Below are 19,022 nucleotides of genomic sequence, written 5' to 3' on the forward strand. Positions count from 1 at the left end.
TTCTTTTACATAATAAAAGCTGTCTGCTTCCCAGACTGCAGTCAGAGTCAGATAGGGTATGTGGTGTAGAGGCCATAGCTTGGGGGAAACACCTGCAGGGCTTGGCTTTACCCTGTGGAGAGCTGAGGGTAGAAGCACAAGGTTGAAAGATGGATGTGCAGATGGGGAATGTTGTAGTGTTCATCCTCATACCGATGAGCACTCCACTACCTAGGAGGAAGGAGGCCTATGAGAAGGACAGCATAGCATCCCTTGTGCTACCTCTTACTCAGAAGTATCTGTTTGAAGAATTGAGTGAAGTGAGAGTAGCATAAACTTGTTAATTTTACATAAATATGAAAATACATATATAGATAAATGTTTGGTGACTTCACAATTTTTTTTGCAATCTGTCATTCATACTTCGGCCCCTCCCTCCCATTAGCCTTAGGTCCCTCCTAACCTTAACCCAGCCCTGCTGGTAGGCCAGAGATAGTTACTGGGCAGAGGTTCCTCTTTCTTGGTATGTCCAGCTGCTAAATGACATTAAAAGAAATACATTGCTTTTCCAGGCATGTTGTAAAGATTTTATGGGATCGGGAATGAGAGAGAAGAGGTAGTTTGCATGATCGCAAACTGGAGAGAAGGTGTTCATATAAATTCTATTTAAATGTTCACACACTGACAAGGTTTTGGGAGCCTCTACCAAAAAGGAGCAGTCCACAGAGTGTAGTGATCATTTTGTATGTGACCCATGAAGTCCTTGTTTCCAATATAGAGCACCTCTTCTGTGAACAATAGAAAAGCCCTCCTGTGTAGCTGAAGAAACAGTTTGTGGACGTCTAAGTATAATTGCATCAGTCGTAGTTTATGTAGTATCAAATTCCTTATGTTATACATTTATATAGAAACTTATCTAAAACTAATGTTCTTTTGACTATAGACATTTTGTAATCAGAATTGATGTTTCAGTGGCCAGAATTCAAGGGAGACTGGATGATTTTAAGCCAGGAGATGCACTCCTGAAAGTTTACTAATCTGTAGATTTCACCGCTTGCTGGATGACATACTCTTTAAATCTTGCTGTCTTGTAGACTAAACGTATGTTGGTAGAGAAGATGGGCCATGAAGCAGTAGAGCTGGGACATGGAGAGGCCAACATAACAGGTCTGGAGGAAAATACATTGATTGCTAGTCTTTGTGACCTGTTGGAAAGGATCTGGAGCCATGGTCTACAAGTCAAACAGGTTGGTAACTTGAAACTTGGTCAGGAAAAAGCACGTGTACACAGTGCCATTTAGCACATATTAAAAGTATTTCCTGTAATCCATCCCTTTAAACTACTTCTTGGCTATATCATTTCTCAAAATACCTGAGTGTATCTAAACACTTCAGGCACAGCTATTCATTTCCTAAAATTTTTGTGAGGCTTTCAAGAGAAGCCTTTCCACAAATTGTAATAATAAAATAGCTTTTTCCATCCTCAAGCGGAGTGAAGGACTAGGGAGGGAACACTGAGGAGAAAAACAGTGGATAGAGGGAAAGCTTCATGATCACAGGAAATTACTTGTTCTGTGAGGGGGGGTCCTTTCCTGTTTTCTTGGTTTCATTGCTCAGGAGCAAAGAATTGAAGCAAGAACCCAAACTGACTTCCTGGATTCACTAAACCACTAGGCTCTAATCCAATATCTAGCTTTTTAATTTGGCTCCTTTCTCATTTAGTTTAAACTTCTCCTATATGTTCTATTTTCAGGGGAAATCTGCTTTGTGGTCCCATTTGCTTCAGTACCAGGAAAGGGAAGAGAAGCAAGAACATATGGCGGAGTCCCCGGGTGAGTATTCAGGAGTTTGCTCTCCATATACAGTCTCTCAGACTCAACAGTAAGCAATCTTGGTTCTGGTTGGCCTAAGGCCGCAGCACTTTGTGGTGGATTTTATTTTGTATTGTCAGTGTGGCAGTGCTACTGACATCACACTTGTAATTTGAGTTCTTTCAAATATTTGATCTCTGGACTAAACAGATGGCTTTTTTGCCTCAAATGATACCATAACTATTACCATCTTCTGGAAAATCATGGGATATGTCATTTTGCTTAGTCTGTTCCATTTCAACTCTGACTAAGCACCAAGTAAGGTATGAAAAGTCCATATGTTTTCTGAAGTGGTTCACAGAAATGTAGGACTGAAAGGCACCTCAAGAGATCAAGTCCAGCCCCTTCCTCTGAGGCAGGACCAAGTGTACCTAGACCATCCCTGACAATAAGGGGCATTTTGTAAATACTAGACAATATTACAGTGCGCCAGACTTCAGTTACATCCAGTTGGATTTCTTGAAGACATGAGGCCCAACTTGAGGCAGCAAATATTCTTCCATCAGTGAGAATGGTCTGTCTTACAGCATTACTCAAATAAACAGAGATGTACACATTTTTATTGTTATCTTCTATAAAATATTTAGAAGTCTTTTTTCTTTCTTTGTACAAATCCATTAAAGCTGTTGAAACTTGAGTGCAAACATTCAAGATGCTTTCCTTGCATCAATAACCTGCTGGTTACCCGTCCCAACTTAAAGATTGAGTATATTCAGGATAAGCAAAGGACAGACTTTGCTCCTCTAGGATCATCAGGCTGTGATGGAACTTATTGGCCAAGAACAATAAGTTCCATCCGGGGAGAGGGATAGCTCAGTGGTTTGAGCATTGGCCTGCTAAACCCAGGGTGGTTGTGAGTTCAATCCTTGAGGGGGCCGCTTAGGGATCTGGGGAAAAATCAGTACTTGGTCCTGCTAGTGAAGGCAGGGGACTGGACTCGATTCGATGACCTTTCCAGTTCTAGGAGATAGGATATCTCCATTAATTTATTTATTTAATTTATTTATTTATAACATACCAAGTGTATGACTGAGCTTTTAACTGATAGGAGACAGATTTTGTAGACGATTTCCAGAAATGTAAATTATTCTCAGAAAAAAGTGATGCACAAAAATCCCTGTGAGATCTAGGTATATGAGGGTGTAGCGGGGTGGTAACCCCACCCTGGTCCACAGGGGGCTGTGGCTGGAGAAAGCAGCTTTTAGGCTCAGCTGACTGGGGGAAGTGGCTGCAGCTGGGGCCACGCCCCAAACAGACTCAGCTGGCCCTATAAAGGCCAGGGCAGCCAAAAGCTCAGCAGTCTCTCTCTGAGTGCAGAGAGAGAAGGGCCTGGCTGCAGTAAGCTAGACACAGGGTACCTGAGTGGAGCAGGGCTGGGGACAGGCTGAGGAGCTCCAGCCTGGAAAGCCCCAGGCTGCGGCCTAGCGGAAGGCCAAGGGATACTGGGGGTTGCAGAGGGCAGCCCAGGGCTAGGCCAAGGCAGCAGGTCCAAACCCTCCTTGCCAGTGATGAGTGGCCGATACTGCAGTCTGCCCCAGGGAGCGGGGGCTAGTTGGTGACTGGCAGTAGCCTAGTGCTGAGGCAAGGTGGGGATAGTGGGGGATGGGGGGGGGTTCCCATAGGAGGGGAGACCTAGTGTGTGTGGGTATTGCCAGGGGGCAGCACCCAGAGCAAGGGGCACCGGGGTCCTGGGAGGGACACGGGGGCCAGTGCAGATGACAAGACGGATCACCAGCCTGCAGAGGGCGCTCCAGAGGCTGGTGAGCTAATTCCCTGGACGACCAGCAGGAGGTGCCACCGGGGTGAGTCCACTCCATTACAGAGGTCATATAAGCAAGAACATTAATCTGGCCTCTTGTGTCTAATGGAATTATTTTTTATAAATTTGGTATTCATGTCTATTAATCTAGATCCTTATTCTTCAAACAGCAAGGTTGGAATTCCATGGCATGTGGCCTATACAAGCAATCTCAGGCTGGGAGGGAGTGAAGCGAACACTACATTCAGTAGTTACGTAGAACTTATCCGTGCTCATTGGCCCAGGCTCTCAGTTCATGCCTAGTGGGAATTCCCTTTGGTTTGGCGTTCTAAAGCCATTAAACTACCTCACTGATATGTAATACATGATTCTTTTGGTATGCCATTGAACTCCGCTGCACTGCAGCTGTTGCTCAGCATTGTTTCTGTAAGACTTTCAGCTGAATTAGATGGTCTTCCTGAGGTTTCCTCCGATTTTGTTGTTTGAATGTAGCAGATGTCCCTGGGTATTTCCAGTTTATGCTGATAGCAATGTTTATATATCAGGAATTAATTCAGGATTGTGTTTTGGACAGACATAAGGTATTTCACAAAATTCATTGCAGTCATAGTGGCATATTTACACCAAATGAGTGTGTATGATTCTCCCCTCTCTCTCAGCAATTGGCTAATCAAGGAGAGCGTTTTGGAAAGGATTCAACACTTTTTTTCTCAATGCCCCCATTCAGAGTTCTTGCTGAAATCCCAATAGTAGGATTTGAGAACCCAGCATCTCACAGGATCAGGCCCCAAGTATATATCTATGGATAAACTGGTCTTTTGAGTCATGACAGCTTTGTAATAAGCATCTATGACCAGGGACATGTCGTCATGCATTGCAAGCCCCAGAATTAAACGTGGTCCAACTGGTGGCCCCTAAGATGATTCCATTTGGCCCTACAACTTGCATGGGGGATACCATTTTGTAGAACAAAATAGCATCCTCTGCACAGTGTGACCTTGCACACACTGTATGTGTGAGATCATGCTACGTGGAGGACACAGTTTTGTGGAATGTCACTAAAAAGGCATGTAAGTGTAGAATTGAATACATAATGGCAAGTCCCCCTTAAAACCTTATGTAAGTGAAGAGGAAAAAATCTCTTTTGCCTGACTCAGTGGTTCAGTAATTATTAATGAGACATTATGCCTTTGTACATTTCTGGCAGATGATTAACTTAAGTGTGCCATAGATGATTAGCATAGCTCTTTGAGGTTTGCATTCTCATACCATATATCTACTAAAATTTCACACAGGCGGCCAAGATCTATTAGATTATAGCTATATGGAAACATTTGTTGAGTTCTTAAGGTGAATTAACTTAGTGCATTTCTGCATGAAGGACTAAAAAAAGGCATGCAAGTATAGAACTGAGTTGTCCATGATAGATCAGAGCTAGCAACGCAAACTCTTCATCAGAGTGGGAAGCTTATATCTGTAATCTAAGAAGTTGTTGCATGTCTTACTAAAAATGTCACCGCATGCCACTGTCTATGACTAATGGACAGCCACTAAGCAACCTGACTGGCATGCATAAATTCCAGAGTGCAAAATATGTAATGGCAAAGTCAGATTATAATACTAGAGTTCAGAAATGCTTGACATTCTTAATATCTAATATGCTAGTTTTACTTCCTCTACATTTATCAAGTGGGTTTCAGTTGTTTGAGATTTCAGTAAAAATAGTTTTATCAAGTGTCAAGTCCTTATGGAACAGATTTACATATATGTATTTCATATGCAAAGAAGGACGCATTTGATGAATCATCTGAAGTCTCCAAGTTTAGCCCTGAATTAGCTAAAGGAAAAAGGGACCTAGATAATGTATTAATGTGGAAGCAGACAAACTGAAGAACACTTTGCAGTTTCAGGAATACTGCCAGGCATATAGCTGCTGCAATTCTCAGTGTTGTATGATTTCTTCTACAGATGTGTAGATGGATGTACTACAAACTACTGTAATTTTTTTCTTTTAATTTTATGTATTTTTTTCTATACAGTTGCCCTGGGCCCGGAAAGAAGGAAGTCTGACACAGGAATTACGTTACCTACACTGAGAGTCTCACTTATTCATGATATGAGGTACAGTATTTTACTCTTAAAGCATTTATTATGGCTTTAATAAGGATCATTACACAGAGATTCACATTAACACAAATGCTTGGGTTTATTCAGTTTGAGCAGAATTCATCATTCTTCTTCTGTGTAAGGACCACATACTCAAATCCATGTGGTTTACCTCTTTAGTTTTGCATGCTGCTTTGATTTACTTCAGCTAAAAAGTCATGGAAAGAAAATGTGTACACAAAATGTTGGAAATGGTTATTGCTCATATGATACTTTTAGGTAGCAAAAAATATTTTAATTTTAAGTAGAGCTGCTGAAATACCTGGTACGATATTTTATTTGTTGAAACAGGAAAACCTAAGTTTGCAAAGGAAAAACAGAAAAATTAGAATCTAGATGGACTGCCAACAATGGCTGAACTATATTAGTTTCTAAATGGCTATTTCATCAAAAATTGCTATTCAAATGGTTGCTAGTTACTACCGTTTGTGGTGGTGGGGAGTTTGTGATGGAAGGAAACTTCAGGAACTTAGAAATTGAAGTGGAGATGATATAACATAAAGATACTTAAAAACTGAGTGATTGACTTCATTTACTGTCTTGCCGTACTCCAGTGGGTCTCACTCATGTAGTAAAGTTTGAAAGCCTGTAGGGGACAAGAAAGCTTGGAGGTTGAGGTGACTGTGCCGGGCAGTTCCTCATAAGGGAATGTTTTCATTTGAGGTATCAGGGACTGTTCTGACTTACTGCCAGTTCAAACCAACCTTTTGATGTTTCAGCTGACTTCAGTGAGAGTGTTGGTGTCAGAAAAGTACAGTAGCAAAGAGGATAAAAAGATGACATGATGGCGGCTTTCCTGGAGCGCTGCCACCAATTTACAGATAGAAGAAAACCAAAGTGTCTTGCAGAGTGTTTCCCTGTCCATATAAAAGCAAGACGTAGTCGGGTATTAGCTAACTGCATTTATCTGGCAAAAACAGGTAGTAGTCACCTGGTAATTCATGTTGCTATTGAGAATACATTCCAGTGATGAGATCATGTAGTTGAGTCAAAATAACACATTTCATCTTAACTACAGTACATAGTTAACTTGTTTCACTACTTGTATGCAGTGTTGTTGTAGCCATGTCAGTCCCGGGATATTGGAGACAAGGTGAGTGAGGTAATGTCTTTTATTGGACCAACTTCTGTTATTCCCTCCCCCACCTTGTCTCATGTTTCACTACTGTAATGTTAGAGGGCAGGGAATATTTACAGTACATTTGGTGGGTATGATGCTTTACAAGCAAAAGAAAAAAAGATGGTGCCTGTGTAGAGGGGCTTATGTTCCAAGTTAGACAACTTGATATGCCACATAGAAATAAGATGACAGATAAAGGAGTGGGAACACTGAACAGGAGGTAGACCTACACAATATAAAGTAATGAGGTTACTGTTTTTTATCAACATGTCATGTTAATGTCTGTCACAGTATGGATGCTGACATATGTTTGCCAACTTAACAGAGCTAAATTTAGACAAACATGGAAGGAGTCAATGACTATTAGAATGGGTTGAAGTACAAGAGACTTGAAAAGGAAGTTTGCATGTTGTACAAGACTAGGCAGGTTATTTCAGGCATAGGAGGCAGTCCGGTTAACACTGCGTGCATGATTTGTGTTTTCCAAACGGTGGCAGAGTTGACTAATGAAAGCATGTCCTAGCTATGCTGCTTGAATCATGTGATCGCTTCCTACTCCATGGGGAAAATAATCGAAGCAAAATGCCCTCTTCAACTTCTGTACACCCATGAATATACACAAACATACCTAGTCATACCACATGCTAAAGTCTGGATGATAAATTTAATCTAACGTACATAACGCTCCGGCATGCTTTCCTCCCACCATAAGGGAGGTGTGAAGATGTGATGAATGGCTTAACTACACACAAAGGTTTATGCTGACATCAAAAGGATGGATAATTGTTGAAGTGCTACTGACTGTCATGTGGCACTAAGGGTTTGTCTTCACATACAGCGGTGCACTTCAGTGAAGACACTGCTATGCTGATGGGAGAGCTTCTCCCGTCGACACAGTTAATCCAACTCCCCAAGAGGCAGTAGCTATGTCAACAGGAGAAGCTCCACCATCTACATAGTTCTGTCTATACGGGGGGGGGGTTGGTCGGTATAACTCCCATCACTTGGGTGTGGATTTTTCACACCACTAAGCAACATAGTCATACTGATAGAGATCTGTAGTGTAGACCTGGCCTAAGTCTACTAATGGGAAATAGATTTAAGCAGTGCCCTAAGTATTGCCTGTTTTGGTAGTTATACAGTTATGTAAACACCTTACAATGATTCAGCCTCGCTTTCTATCACTTTGAACAAGGTGATGGTTATTGCACATGTCCAATATTGTGCCCACTGCCTCCCTGGCACAAAGTTGTGCTTTAAACAGAATAGGGAGACAAAAGCAAAAAGCAATTTTCAAATGTATTTCGCTTTACAAAAAACCTGTACACCATTCTTGCCTGATACATAGAACATGGTCTAAGTATGTGGTAAGGGTGGTCTCTACAGGATAGGCTGCTGGATTGAGAGTCAGGAACTGGTCTCTTTTCCCAGTTCTGCCGCTGCCCTGCTGTGATACCTTGGGCAAGTCTCTTCACCTCTGTTCGCCCCTCTATCCCTTCCCACCCTTTCTTTTGTCTGCTTAGACTGTAAGTTCTTCAGGGGGAGGAGTCTCTCACTGTGTGTACAGCACCTAGCCCACTATAAGACCCCATCTGAGTTGGGGAGTATAGGCTGTACCACTACCACCAGTTGATTTATAGTAAACCAAAATTAGTGTAAAAGGGTAGCTTTTGTTTCTGAAATGTTACTGAATAGATTAGAAGCCATTACCAATATCTCCACAGTAAATCTTCTGTTCAGTGTTCTTCTGACAATAATGGGAATAAGTATTTATGCTGGGCAATGCCGTACATATACCCCTGATTTTAACTGATTTTAATAAATTGTAAGAGCTAGTCAGATTCCCACAGGTGCAAATGAAATAAATTGGCAGCAAAGTCCACGAATGTTCTGTTTTACTTATTACAGTTTGCTTTTGTTAACACCGATATTGATTACTGAGCCTTTTTATATTTTAGGTAGGCTGTATGTTTTTCAAGTGTGCAATCTATGCAAATCCCTGAGCAGATGTCTGGTTCTGTATCAGCATATGTTCTGTATCAGAACCAGACTGCTATGATGTACACAAGGAGAATAAATTAAGGTTTAGGTACATATCTATTTGAATTTTCTCTTGGGGGGGGGGAAATATATTCTATTTAGTGTTTCATATTAGAGGCAATTTAAAGTGAGTACTGAAAACAAAACAAAAAAGATTCTGTGCTTTGATCTTCTCATCTCAAAGGACTTTAAATAACAGCAGTGTGCGCCTCAACATGCTGTGGAGGAGTAATGTGTGCATCCTATTTCTCAAGGACTTCTGATTACATGCCCAGTTATCCATGTTGGAAGTCCTAACTGCTAGCTGTCAGTCTGATCCAAGGAAGGGGTTTGCTTCACACGGTGCTTACTAGTTCCAGAACAGGGTTCTCTGCAGTGATTCAATTGATACAAGTCAGTGTTGAAAGAGGGAAGCCGTGAATGTGGTAATACAAGGACAAGAACATATATGTAACTGTAGTTCACTTTTGCAGACAGGCGGGGAGTTATAATTAATCAGTCTGTAAAAACGTAGTACATTTAGACTTGGTCTATGCTGGTAACATATGCTGGTATAAATACATTGCTCAGGGATAGAAAATCCACTCCCCTGAGTGATGCAGTTACACCAACCTAACTCCTGCTGTAGACAGTACTATGTTGACAGGAGGGTTTCTCCAGCCAACATAGGTACCATCTCTTGGGGGAGATGGAGTACCTATGCCGATGAGAGAAGCCATCCCCTTGGTGTAGGTAGCGTTTTCACTAAGCAGCCTCTGCAGCCTTCTCTGTTTAGACAGGCCCTTAATCGTGTCCCGCTTTAGACCTGTTCACATTTCATAACATGTTGTTGGGAAATGTTCTTTAAAAAAAAATATTTTAAAAAGGTTTCAGCTTATTGGGTTTTGCAGTCACACGGCATTATTATTTTTTGTTTGTGTTGTGGCAGCACCTACAAGCCCCATTATGCTAGACATTGTACAAACATAACACAGTCCCTTCCCTGAAGAGCTTACAACCCTGATTTGGGGGGCGGGGGGACTTCAGGGGCAGAATACAAGGTAATAATGAAACTATACTAGTCAGCATAATAAGCAGCAGTTGCAGCACAACTTCATCAAACAATTTTTTGGAGTAAATGTCACATTTCCTAACATGGGACATTTTGTAGAGCACATGGGGGCCTTCAAGGATGTTACGTGAGTTAGAAAGCAGGTGTTAACAAAGCTCACTTCAGTCGTGGTGGATGAAGCTTAGAGACTTACACAAAGGGATGGAACATTGTGAATTGCCTGTGCACTTAACATGCAAATTGAGTGAAAATTAACAAGTTTGCAGCCACTTTTTCCATGCACTGAAAACCATTATTCATTTTTCCTTGTAGTTTATTTTTCTTAAAAAGGCAACAATCTGCCATGCCAGTCTTTTTCTGTTCTAAAGCTGCATGTATTGTAGGATTTGCAGCCTCTAGTTTCTTTCCAAGTTGGAACATGGGAAGTTTTTTTTAAAAACTATTCAGAATAGCTCTGCTTTCTTACAAACAGACATGTGGAAAACCTACTGGGCTTGACTGTCATTTACGCAAGGCCCTTTTTATACTTCTCTAGAAGTGTGAAGGGGTATTAATGTAAATATCTGGGGGGAAACTAGCATTTTAGATACCAACTGCACTGGTGAAAACTATTTTTGTCAGAAGACTCCGTTATAACACAGTAGTCTCCTGACAAGGTTAACATGGGTAAGGTCTAACAGCGTAGGTAGGTCCAAGTCATGTGTTCAGTGCTCCTGGAACACGTCAAATCTCTGGCTTTGTCTACTGTAGGCCTCTTTCTTAAATTTCCTATCATTGCCACCGCCAGTGATAGCTACAATGGGAATGTCAGTGGCAACTGGCATTTTAACCACTGTTCAACTAGACCTGCTTTTAGACTATATCATAGTTTAGGAATTCAGATGGTAGCTCCCGAAACATACCATATTTGTTAATGCTGTCAAGGGAGCTGCTGTTGCATAACTGGGTTTCCCAACGTGATTGTATTTCTTTTTTGAAGTATATTATTACCTTAGTCTGTATGCTATAGATTAGTGGTAGCCAGAACAGTGTTCAAACGTTGTTTCTTCTTTTTTTTTTTTTTTTTCTCCCCTAGCAAGGTGCTAACTACATTCCTCTGGTCAATGCAGATACGGCCAATGCACAGTATAAACAATCCTAAGTGGCTTTGCAAAACTGTACTATAGACTCTCTAATAGGTTTTTAAAGTATTTTAAAAACTTTTCTTAACAAGGTTTGGCCCTGACTCTATGCTAGCTTTCAAAGACAGTTTTAAAAACAGCTTTTTTTTTATATTTGCTGACAGCCGTGTGAACTCTGTGTATTACTTAGTTCTGGTAAGACTTTTCTAATTTGGGGGGCGGGGCGTGGGAAATGCGTTTTTGCGTATCTTGCAAGCAGTTTTAATTTCCAGGGATTTTTTCAAATTAAAATCAAGTTCTGCATCATATTTGATGCTGCCATTTTAAATGGGCAGGATTTTGTGATTTATTTTATTTTTTTCCCCCCGTTTCAGGCATATTCAGAACATGAGTGAGATAAAGACCGATGTGGGTCGAGCTCGAGCATGGATAAGGTTGTCTCTTGAAAAGAAGCTTTTGTCTCAGCACCTAAAGCAGCTTCTCTCTAACCAAGCACTCGCTAAGTAAGGGTAACTTATTGTTCTTAAAGCTTCCTTATCACAGTATCCTGATTAGGGTTCTAAGGTTGCCCTATGAACTAAGCCTTATGAAAAGCTATCTGCCTCTGCAGCTGGTCTGGGACTGGAGCTAGCTAGTACCAATCAGAGAAAGGGTGTTTCCTACATGGGTCTGGGACAGGCTATTACTTGACACCCTCTATCAAGACCCTGTCAATTTTTGGATTGCCGAGGACCAAATACCTCCCAAAACTAGAAGATTGAAGGGGAGCCACCCAGCACCACTTGCAGACCCTGAGCAGAGAAACCCAATCAGAGTACACCGTGAGAAGGTTAGGACATCACACACTCCCCACTCCACAAAAGGGAAGGTCTGAGGAAAGCCTGAAGGATGAGAGGCTCAGATGGGTGGCTGTACCTTTGAATAGAATTAGTTCATGTCCATTGATCTTAGCAGACTTAGCTAAGACCTCAGCTCACCTTAGCCCATTTGGTCTTGGTTGGAAACAAATTACCCCAGTGGATTTACAAATGCTGATGTGTCAGACTTCACACACATGTCAATTTACAGTCAGTGGTTGAACTAGTTTGAAATGGGAAGGGAAGAGCTCTGGGTGTCAGCTGCAAAGGGGGTGGAATCCCCTTCTCCCCCCTCCCCCCCCATTAACCCTTCATACAGCGTATATACAAGATGTATAAAAATTGGAATTGGTGCACATCACCATTGGGAGTATCTGCCTTTGTATAGGAGTTTATTTACTGGTATTAAATACGTAAGGTTAGAGCTTTAGCTGGTTTAAATCAACATAGCTGCACTGACTTCAATGGATTTGTGCCAGATTACGCCAGTGGCAGATCTGGCCCCAAATACTTTCTATATATGTAGGTTAGCCCTTAGTTTGGTGTTCTGGGGGTTCACAGACCTTTTAATGTTCGTTTAGTGTCTGTTTTTAAAGAGACAGCAATATTTTTGTTTCTCACAGGAAACTTTATAAGCGTTATGCTTTCCTACGCTGTGAAGAAGAACGAGAGCAGTTCCTCTATCACCTTCTTTCGCTCAATGCTGTGGATTACTTCTGCTTCACAAGTGTCTTCACCACAATCAGTGAGTTGGAGACTCAAACTTTGTCTTGAATGAAAAATAGTCACTGTCATGGTGACAGAGGAGTGATCCTGAGACAACACTTTGCTGCATGATCAGTGTATCTGGGCTCTTACCAAGAAGCCTGCAGTTATGGCTACTGAGATCAGCGCCTCTGGGTGTTGCTTTGGGTAACCAGCTAAGTGTAAGATCACTTGTGAGTGCTTTGGATAACAGAATTGGATCGTGGAGGAGGGTAGCATTCAAATAATATTCTAGCATTTAAGTGTCCTAGTACAATTTCTATATCTCAGAATTGTGTAGCCCTTCATCTTCTTTTTTTAACCCAGAAAAGTCCTCCACATCTCAAGGCTCCTCCATATTTCTTCACTATATGTACACCATCCTTGTAGCCTCTGAGAAACAGATAGGACTCCTTGGGGCATGTTAAGAGCACGCTTTGAAGGATGAGGCACTTCGTGTCTCTTTGTGTACACTATGTATTGTTGCCCCTTTTGACCCAAGCAGCTAATTGAAGTTTGGGGCTTTGGGGATGTTCCATTTGAAAGTAGAAATTGGGGATATTCAGGTATTTCTTCCATGCAGTTTTGGTTACTTACGAGGAGTGTTCGAAGTCATGTATCTCTGAATGAAGGAGGAGACAAGAACAGAAGGAACGGTTTCTTAGCTTACAGCCCCCAAGACTCTGTAGCCAACACCAGACCCAAAAGTTCTCTAGCTTTTTGCAGGGTCACGCTGTGCTTAAAGGCTCCTGCTTGGCTTTTCTTGCCAGTTTTCTTCTGCTTCTCCCTCTGTTTTTGTCTGTCGCCTTGGTTTCTGTGTGTTCTTTCTCACTCGCTCGAACACACCTACACAAATCATAGAATATCAGGGTTGGAAGGGACCTCAGGAGGTCATCTAGTCCAACCCCCTGCTCAAAGCAGGACCAATCCCCAGACAGATTTTTACCCCAGTTCCCTAACTTTGAACTCACAACCCTGGGTTTAGCAGGCCAATGCTCAAACCACTGAGCTATCCCACTCAGCCCAAAAACTCCTGGGTGGGTGTTTTTTCTCTCTCTCTTCCCCCCCCCCCCCCCCCACACACACCTTTTGTCTTAGGTGGGGCTTAAGCGTAGGTGCTGAGTTTTATTTTTCCCTGGGGGTGCTCAGTCCCCACTCTGCCCCCTCCCTGAAATTCCACCTCATCTCTGCCCCTTCCCTGAGTCCCTGTCCTCACCTCGCCTCTTCCTCTCCCCCAAGGCCCTGCCCTCACTCCGCCTCTTCCTGCTCTTGCTCCAACCTGTCCCTTGAGGCCCTGCCCGCCTGCCACTCGCTGCTCTCCGCCCTCCCCCAAGTGCCTCCCCCAGTCACCAAACAGCTGATCGGCAGTAGCTGCTGATCAGCTCTGGCTGGTGGGTGCCGAGTACTGTTTTTCTTCTGTGGGTGCCCCGGAGCACCCACGGAGTCGGCGCCTATGGGCTTACGTTTATGGTTATGTTAACTGAAAGGTGAGTTCACACCTGTCAGCCACATGGACTTTTAACCCACCAAGCTGTTTCAACATTTTCATTGACATGGACTGCATGTGCAGTTGTGCAGCACCTCTGCAGGCCATGTACAGAATCAAAATGGCATCCTCTGCATAGTGTGACCTCGCATGCATTTTATGTGCAAGGTCACTGTGTGGTGGAAGCTATTTTGTAGAGCATGTCTGCTTTGGGGGCCAATGGAATTGTCCCTTTGGCCACCAGTTTGACCAGTAGCCTTCCCCTTCTCTTTCCTTATCCCTCTCCACATGACTGAAAGGCTTGTTTCCCCTCTTCTTCCTCCTCTCCTATATACTCAAGGAGTGACAATGGGCCAAAACCTAGACATGAACTTGTTTTCCCCTCCCTAACAGTGGGGAGTGCTACCATTAAGTTGCTGTGTTGACCTTGGTCTCTTTATTTTCACATCCTTATTTCTTTAGAAGGTGAAGTAAAGTGAGTCTTTGACTAGGTAAAGTTTGGGCTTATCTTTTAACTTTTCCTCTTCTTAAGCTTTCATTAAGGAAATGAGTGATTACAAAAGAGTGCAGTGTCCATGGAAGTTTTACTGTATCTTGTTTTCTGGGCCATCAGTGTTGGCAACTTACTCCTCTGGGACGCAAGAGTGAATTTGTGGCATTGTGTGTACAATATTGAGATGATGCATGCACCAGTAAAAAGGGATGATTTCCTTAATCAAAGGAAATGGCAGGTTTGCAAAACATCAGGAAAGCAACTCTTGCAGTACAAACGAGTGTGATTCCACTCTGTCCAGTGCAAGTTGGGACGAGTGGCCAGCCCTGTTTTTTCTCACTCAACTATGCATTAAGCATCAAGCCCTACTGAGATTCCCATAGATTTTAAGTGGTGCTGAGAGAAGAGTGTCCACTGAGAGTCTGCTTCATAATATTTCCACTCAGCTAGAGGATGAAAGCTCCAAATCTGTGTTTTCAGTCTGACAACCCCATATTAGCAGCTTTGCCAGTATTCTGATACATAGGGGTATAATGATGTATTCGAATTATAATGTTCCACTTTTAAAATGGAGATGGGATGAAGCAGGCATTTTCTGAAGTCCTTTATTGCTTTGAACTGCAAGGTGAATGCTCCTAGTTTTCGTTGTGGTACAACAGCAACACCTGGTGGTTATTCAGATCAATCTCAAATATATTGTTTATGCACAAGTAAGGGAATGCCTCCCCATCTCATTCTCTGACTTTAAATGTGGGAGACTATCTCAGTTTTATATTGGGGTCCATTTTCATAGTGTCTGACTTACTGGCTTATGTATCATGTTTGGCACATATGCCCACTGAAAAATGTTGGCAGGTCTTCATTTGAGTATATTAACTCCAAATGTTGCAAGAGAACAGCAAACCTAAAGGACATTGTTTAAATTTGAAGGGCAAAATGCTCCTGGTCTCTTCTCAATGTGCAGATCTATGAGATCATTTTGTTTGCAATGGCAGAGACTTAAGGAACTGGTACTTGAGGCTGCTCTTACGGACAAGTAATAATTGGTGCCTGTGTTGAAACCACCCAAAAGCTGCTTTGCAGATCAGCTTTATTTTAACATGATTATTCTTTTTCTGTCTATAACTGCGCTATCTAGACTTGAAATGGTTTCATGACCTCTTTCTTTTATGATCAGAGTATCTGTTTTCATAGTTGGTGCAAATACTGCATGCTGGATACTTTTAGAATTGTCTCATTTACCTTCGGTATTGAGAAGGATTTTTACTCGTAATGCTACTGAGATACAGCACAAGAGCAAAGTCCTAATTATACTATATTGTGTAAACTGTTTTTAAAAATGCAGTTTTCATTCTGGTTTGTTTGTTTTTTCTCATTTTAGTGATTCCATACAGGACTGTGATAATCCCTATCAAAAAACTAAGCAATGCAATCACCACATCAAACCCATGGATTTGTGTTTCAGGAGAACTAGGAGATACAGGAATAATGCAGATTCCTAAAAATCTTCTAGAAATGACATTTGAGGTGAGTGCGCGCTCTTCTTTTTTTCAGTAGTCAGTATTGAGCACTACCACCAGAACATTTATTTTGCTAGGTTTTTCTTTGTGTTCAGAGCACAACTCTTTAAATAGCGTCTGAGTGTTCAAGTTCACTGTAGATTTTAAATGAAAAGCAGAAAGCTAGTGCTTGTGAAGTTACTGTCCTCACTGATGGACAGAACATGTCACTCTCCTGTCGGAACTTTTTCACTGGCTTTCATTTACCCACCGTGTCTAATTTATACTTCTTGTCCTCATCTGAATAGCTCTGTACAACTCCTCTCAACCTACATCCCTCCTCACATTTCTTACTGTTCCCTGCTTTCCCTTTGCTCTGCCAGTGACAACAGCCTCACTATGCCACTCTTACCCTCTTTTCCATCTTCGAGCTTGTCTCCCTGCTGCCCCAGATCTATTTGAGCTCCCCGTGCTGGACACTCAAGACTGTTGTGGGGGATCAAAATGCTGAATCCCACATGCCCTTAGCCTGCTGGGGCAGGGCAAAGTTTAGGCAATGTGCATGGCAGGGGGCTTCTAAGCATGTGCTTCAGTCGTATACCTTGTGTCTGACATTCCTCTTGGCAGTGGGGACTCCGCAGTCCAGTTTCCTAAGTCCTGAAACTAGTGCCATCTCCCCACGCCTAACAGCAGCTCTTGTATGTTCCCCAGAATCTCACCAAAGGTGAAGGTCTGCTAGTTTACAGTTTACCTCTTCAGGGGTACACGACAGTGAAAGCCACCCCCCACACACACACACACACACACACACACACACACACACACACACACAAACTATGCACAGAATTCTAAAACACCAATGCTCTTCATTTAATAACACAAGAAACACATCTATACAAAATAATATACCCCTGTGTAGATTTCCTCTGCCTCTGGTTCCTCACCACTCTGGAGAGTTCTTTTGGACTTGAGCAGAGTCACCTGGGGTGTCTAGAATCCTTCCCCTGGAGTTCATGAGTCTTTCCAGCCCATCTGGCTTTCCCTGACCATGGTTAGGCCACAGTTAAACCAACCCCCCGCTAAGAAAGCCTGCTCATCTCTTCCACACTCCTGCCAAAGCTTCCTGTCCCTCCAAAAGCCTTCCCCCTTTTGCCTTCTGAGAGTCCTTTTTAAATCCTTGCTCTCTCCCTTTGTTCTGTTTGGGGATTTTCCACACACTCCGCTTCCCCTTTCTTGAAGACAAGTTGGAGAAAGCGCATTAAATCCAGAGCACAGTCATTACAGTTAATGACTCTCTTCTTTGTCCCTGGTCTGGTAAGTATGTGCTGCAACCCATGTCAGCAAGCAGTGCATTCCGCAGCCACGTTAGGGTACTTCTGCACTGCAGCTGGAGGAGTTGCAGTTCAGGTAGCTCTGGCACAAGTGGCGGCTTGGGCTAACTGCCCAAGGGTAGGTCTATACTTACCTCCGGGTCTGGCGGTAAGCAATCGATCTTCTGGGATCGATCCCGGAAGTGCTCGCCGTCGACGCCGGTACTCCAGCTCAGCGAGAGGAGTACGCAGCATCGACGGGGGAGCCTGCCAAGTCTGGACCCGCGGTAAGTTCGAACTAAGGTACTTCAACTTCAGCTACGTTATTAACGTACCTGAAGTTGCGTACCTTAGTTCGAAGTGGGGGGTTAGTGTGGACCAGGCCCAAGTACAATCCCTTCTGATACCGTAGGTGTGTACTCGGGCAGCTAGTCCATGCCACTGCTGCTACACTGCTGTTTGTAGTATACTGACTCACTCAAAGCCAGTGTGTGTACATCTCCCCGAGCTGGAAATTACATCTCCTGGTACAGTGCAGACATACCCATAGAAACATTCTCTGATCCAACAATTTCATAACTTCATAGCATCAGACATAATTAATACCTTGATTTCATCAATCAACTGACAATTATGGACTGATAAAAACATTGCATTTGGTACCAAAATGAAAATTTATCATACCAGCCTACTAACATTATTACTCTATGTTCTGGAAGCAGCTGCATTGAATGAAACAAACATCCGAAGGCTGGAGGCAGTAGAAACGGAAGATTAAAGGTGTGAAGTGGAATGATTTTTTAAGACCAGTTATGTTAAAAAAGAGAGTAGAATGTGAAATGAGGATACTGGATTGACTCCAGCAACAAGATTTATGATGGTGGGGACACTGCAAAAGACAGACAAATGATAGGATGCCAAAGAAAATAATGCAACCACAATCAAGGTCAGTCTGACCTAGAGGCCAACCACTGACTAGATGCTGAGGGCTTGTCTACACTTACGGAGGGATTAATGAGCAGCGATCGATACATCCGCAGTCGATTTAGCAGGTCTAGTGAAGACCTGCTAAATCAACTGCAGATCCCTCTCCCGCCGACTCCTGTACTCTACCAGATCGAGAAGAGTAGAAGGAGTTTACAGGAGAGCGTCTCCCGTCAACCGCGTAATGTGAACCCTGTGGTAAGTAGATCTAAGCTACACTGATTTGAGTTACGCTATTCACATAACAAATTGTGTAGCTTAGATCGAATTTCCCCTGTAGTGTAGACCAGGCCTGAGATATCCTACGTGGGGACATGACCAGACTAGGCTTAATGGAGGAACAGGTCCTGGACAGGAATGAATGGTGATGTAGTACTTTGTCTTGTGTCAACAAAGATGCTCTGGAATGAAAGAGACATGGATCATCCCTCCGTAAACACAATGATCTCCCAGTATGCCAGACCTTTTATACCTCATCACTCAGATCCCTTGTAAAGACCCCACCTCTTCTGCAATGCTCACAAATGCTTGTCCACATTGGC

The 19,022-nt window shown here is 42.7% G+C and overlaps 1 protein-coding gene across 3 annotated transcripts in view; it reads left to right on the forward strand.

Moving 5' to 3' along the window:
• Positions 1 to 19,022, forward strand: part of DENND5B (DENN domain containing 5B) — a 177,670-nt gene that overhangs the window by 142,019 nt on the left and 16,629 nt on the right. For all 3 annotated transcript variants that reach the window (XM_024202591.3, XM_024202593.3, XM_024202594.2), the window contains 6 exons: positions 1,074 to 1,226; positions 1,733 to 1,811; positions 5,649 to 5,730; positions 11,482 to 11,610; positions 12,588 to 12,709; positions 16,069 to 16,214. In XM_024202591.3, coding sequence (XP_024058359.1) covers positions 1,074 to 1,226; positions 1,733 to 1,811; positions 5,649 to 5,730; positions 11,482 to 11,610; positions 12,588 to 12,709; positions 16,069 to 16,214 — 711 coding nt within the window. The remainder of the gene's footprint in view (positions 1 to 1,073; positions 1,227 to 1,732; positions 1,812 to 5,648; positions 5,731 to 11,481; positions 11,611 to 12,587; positions 12,710 to 16,068; positions 16,215 to 19,022) is intronic.

The sequence above is a fragment of the Terrapene carolina genome, unplaced genomic scaffold, assembly GCF_002925995.2.
Source record: "Terrapene carolina triunguis isolate 2854851 unplaced genomic scaffold, T_m_triunguis-2.0 Scaffold247, whole genome shotgun sequence".
NCBI classification, from domain to species: domain Eukaryota; kingdom Metazoa; phylum Chordata; order Testudines; family Emydidae; genus Terrapene; species Terrapene triunguis.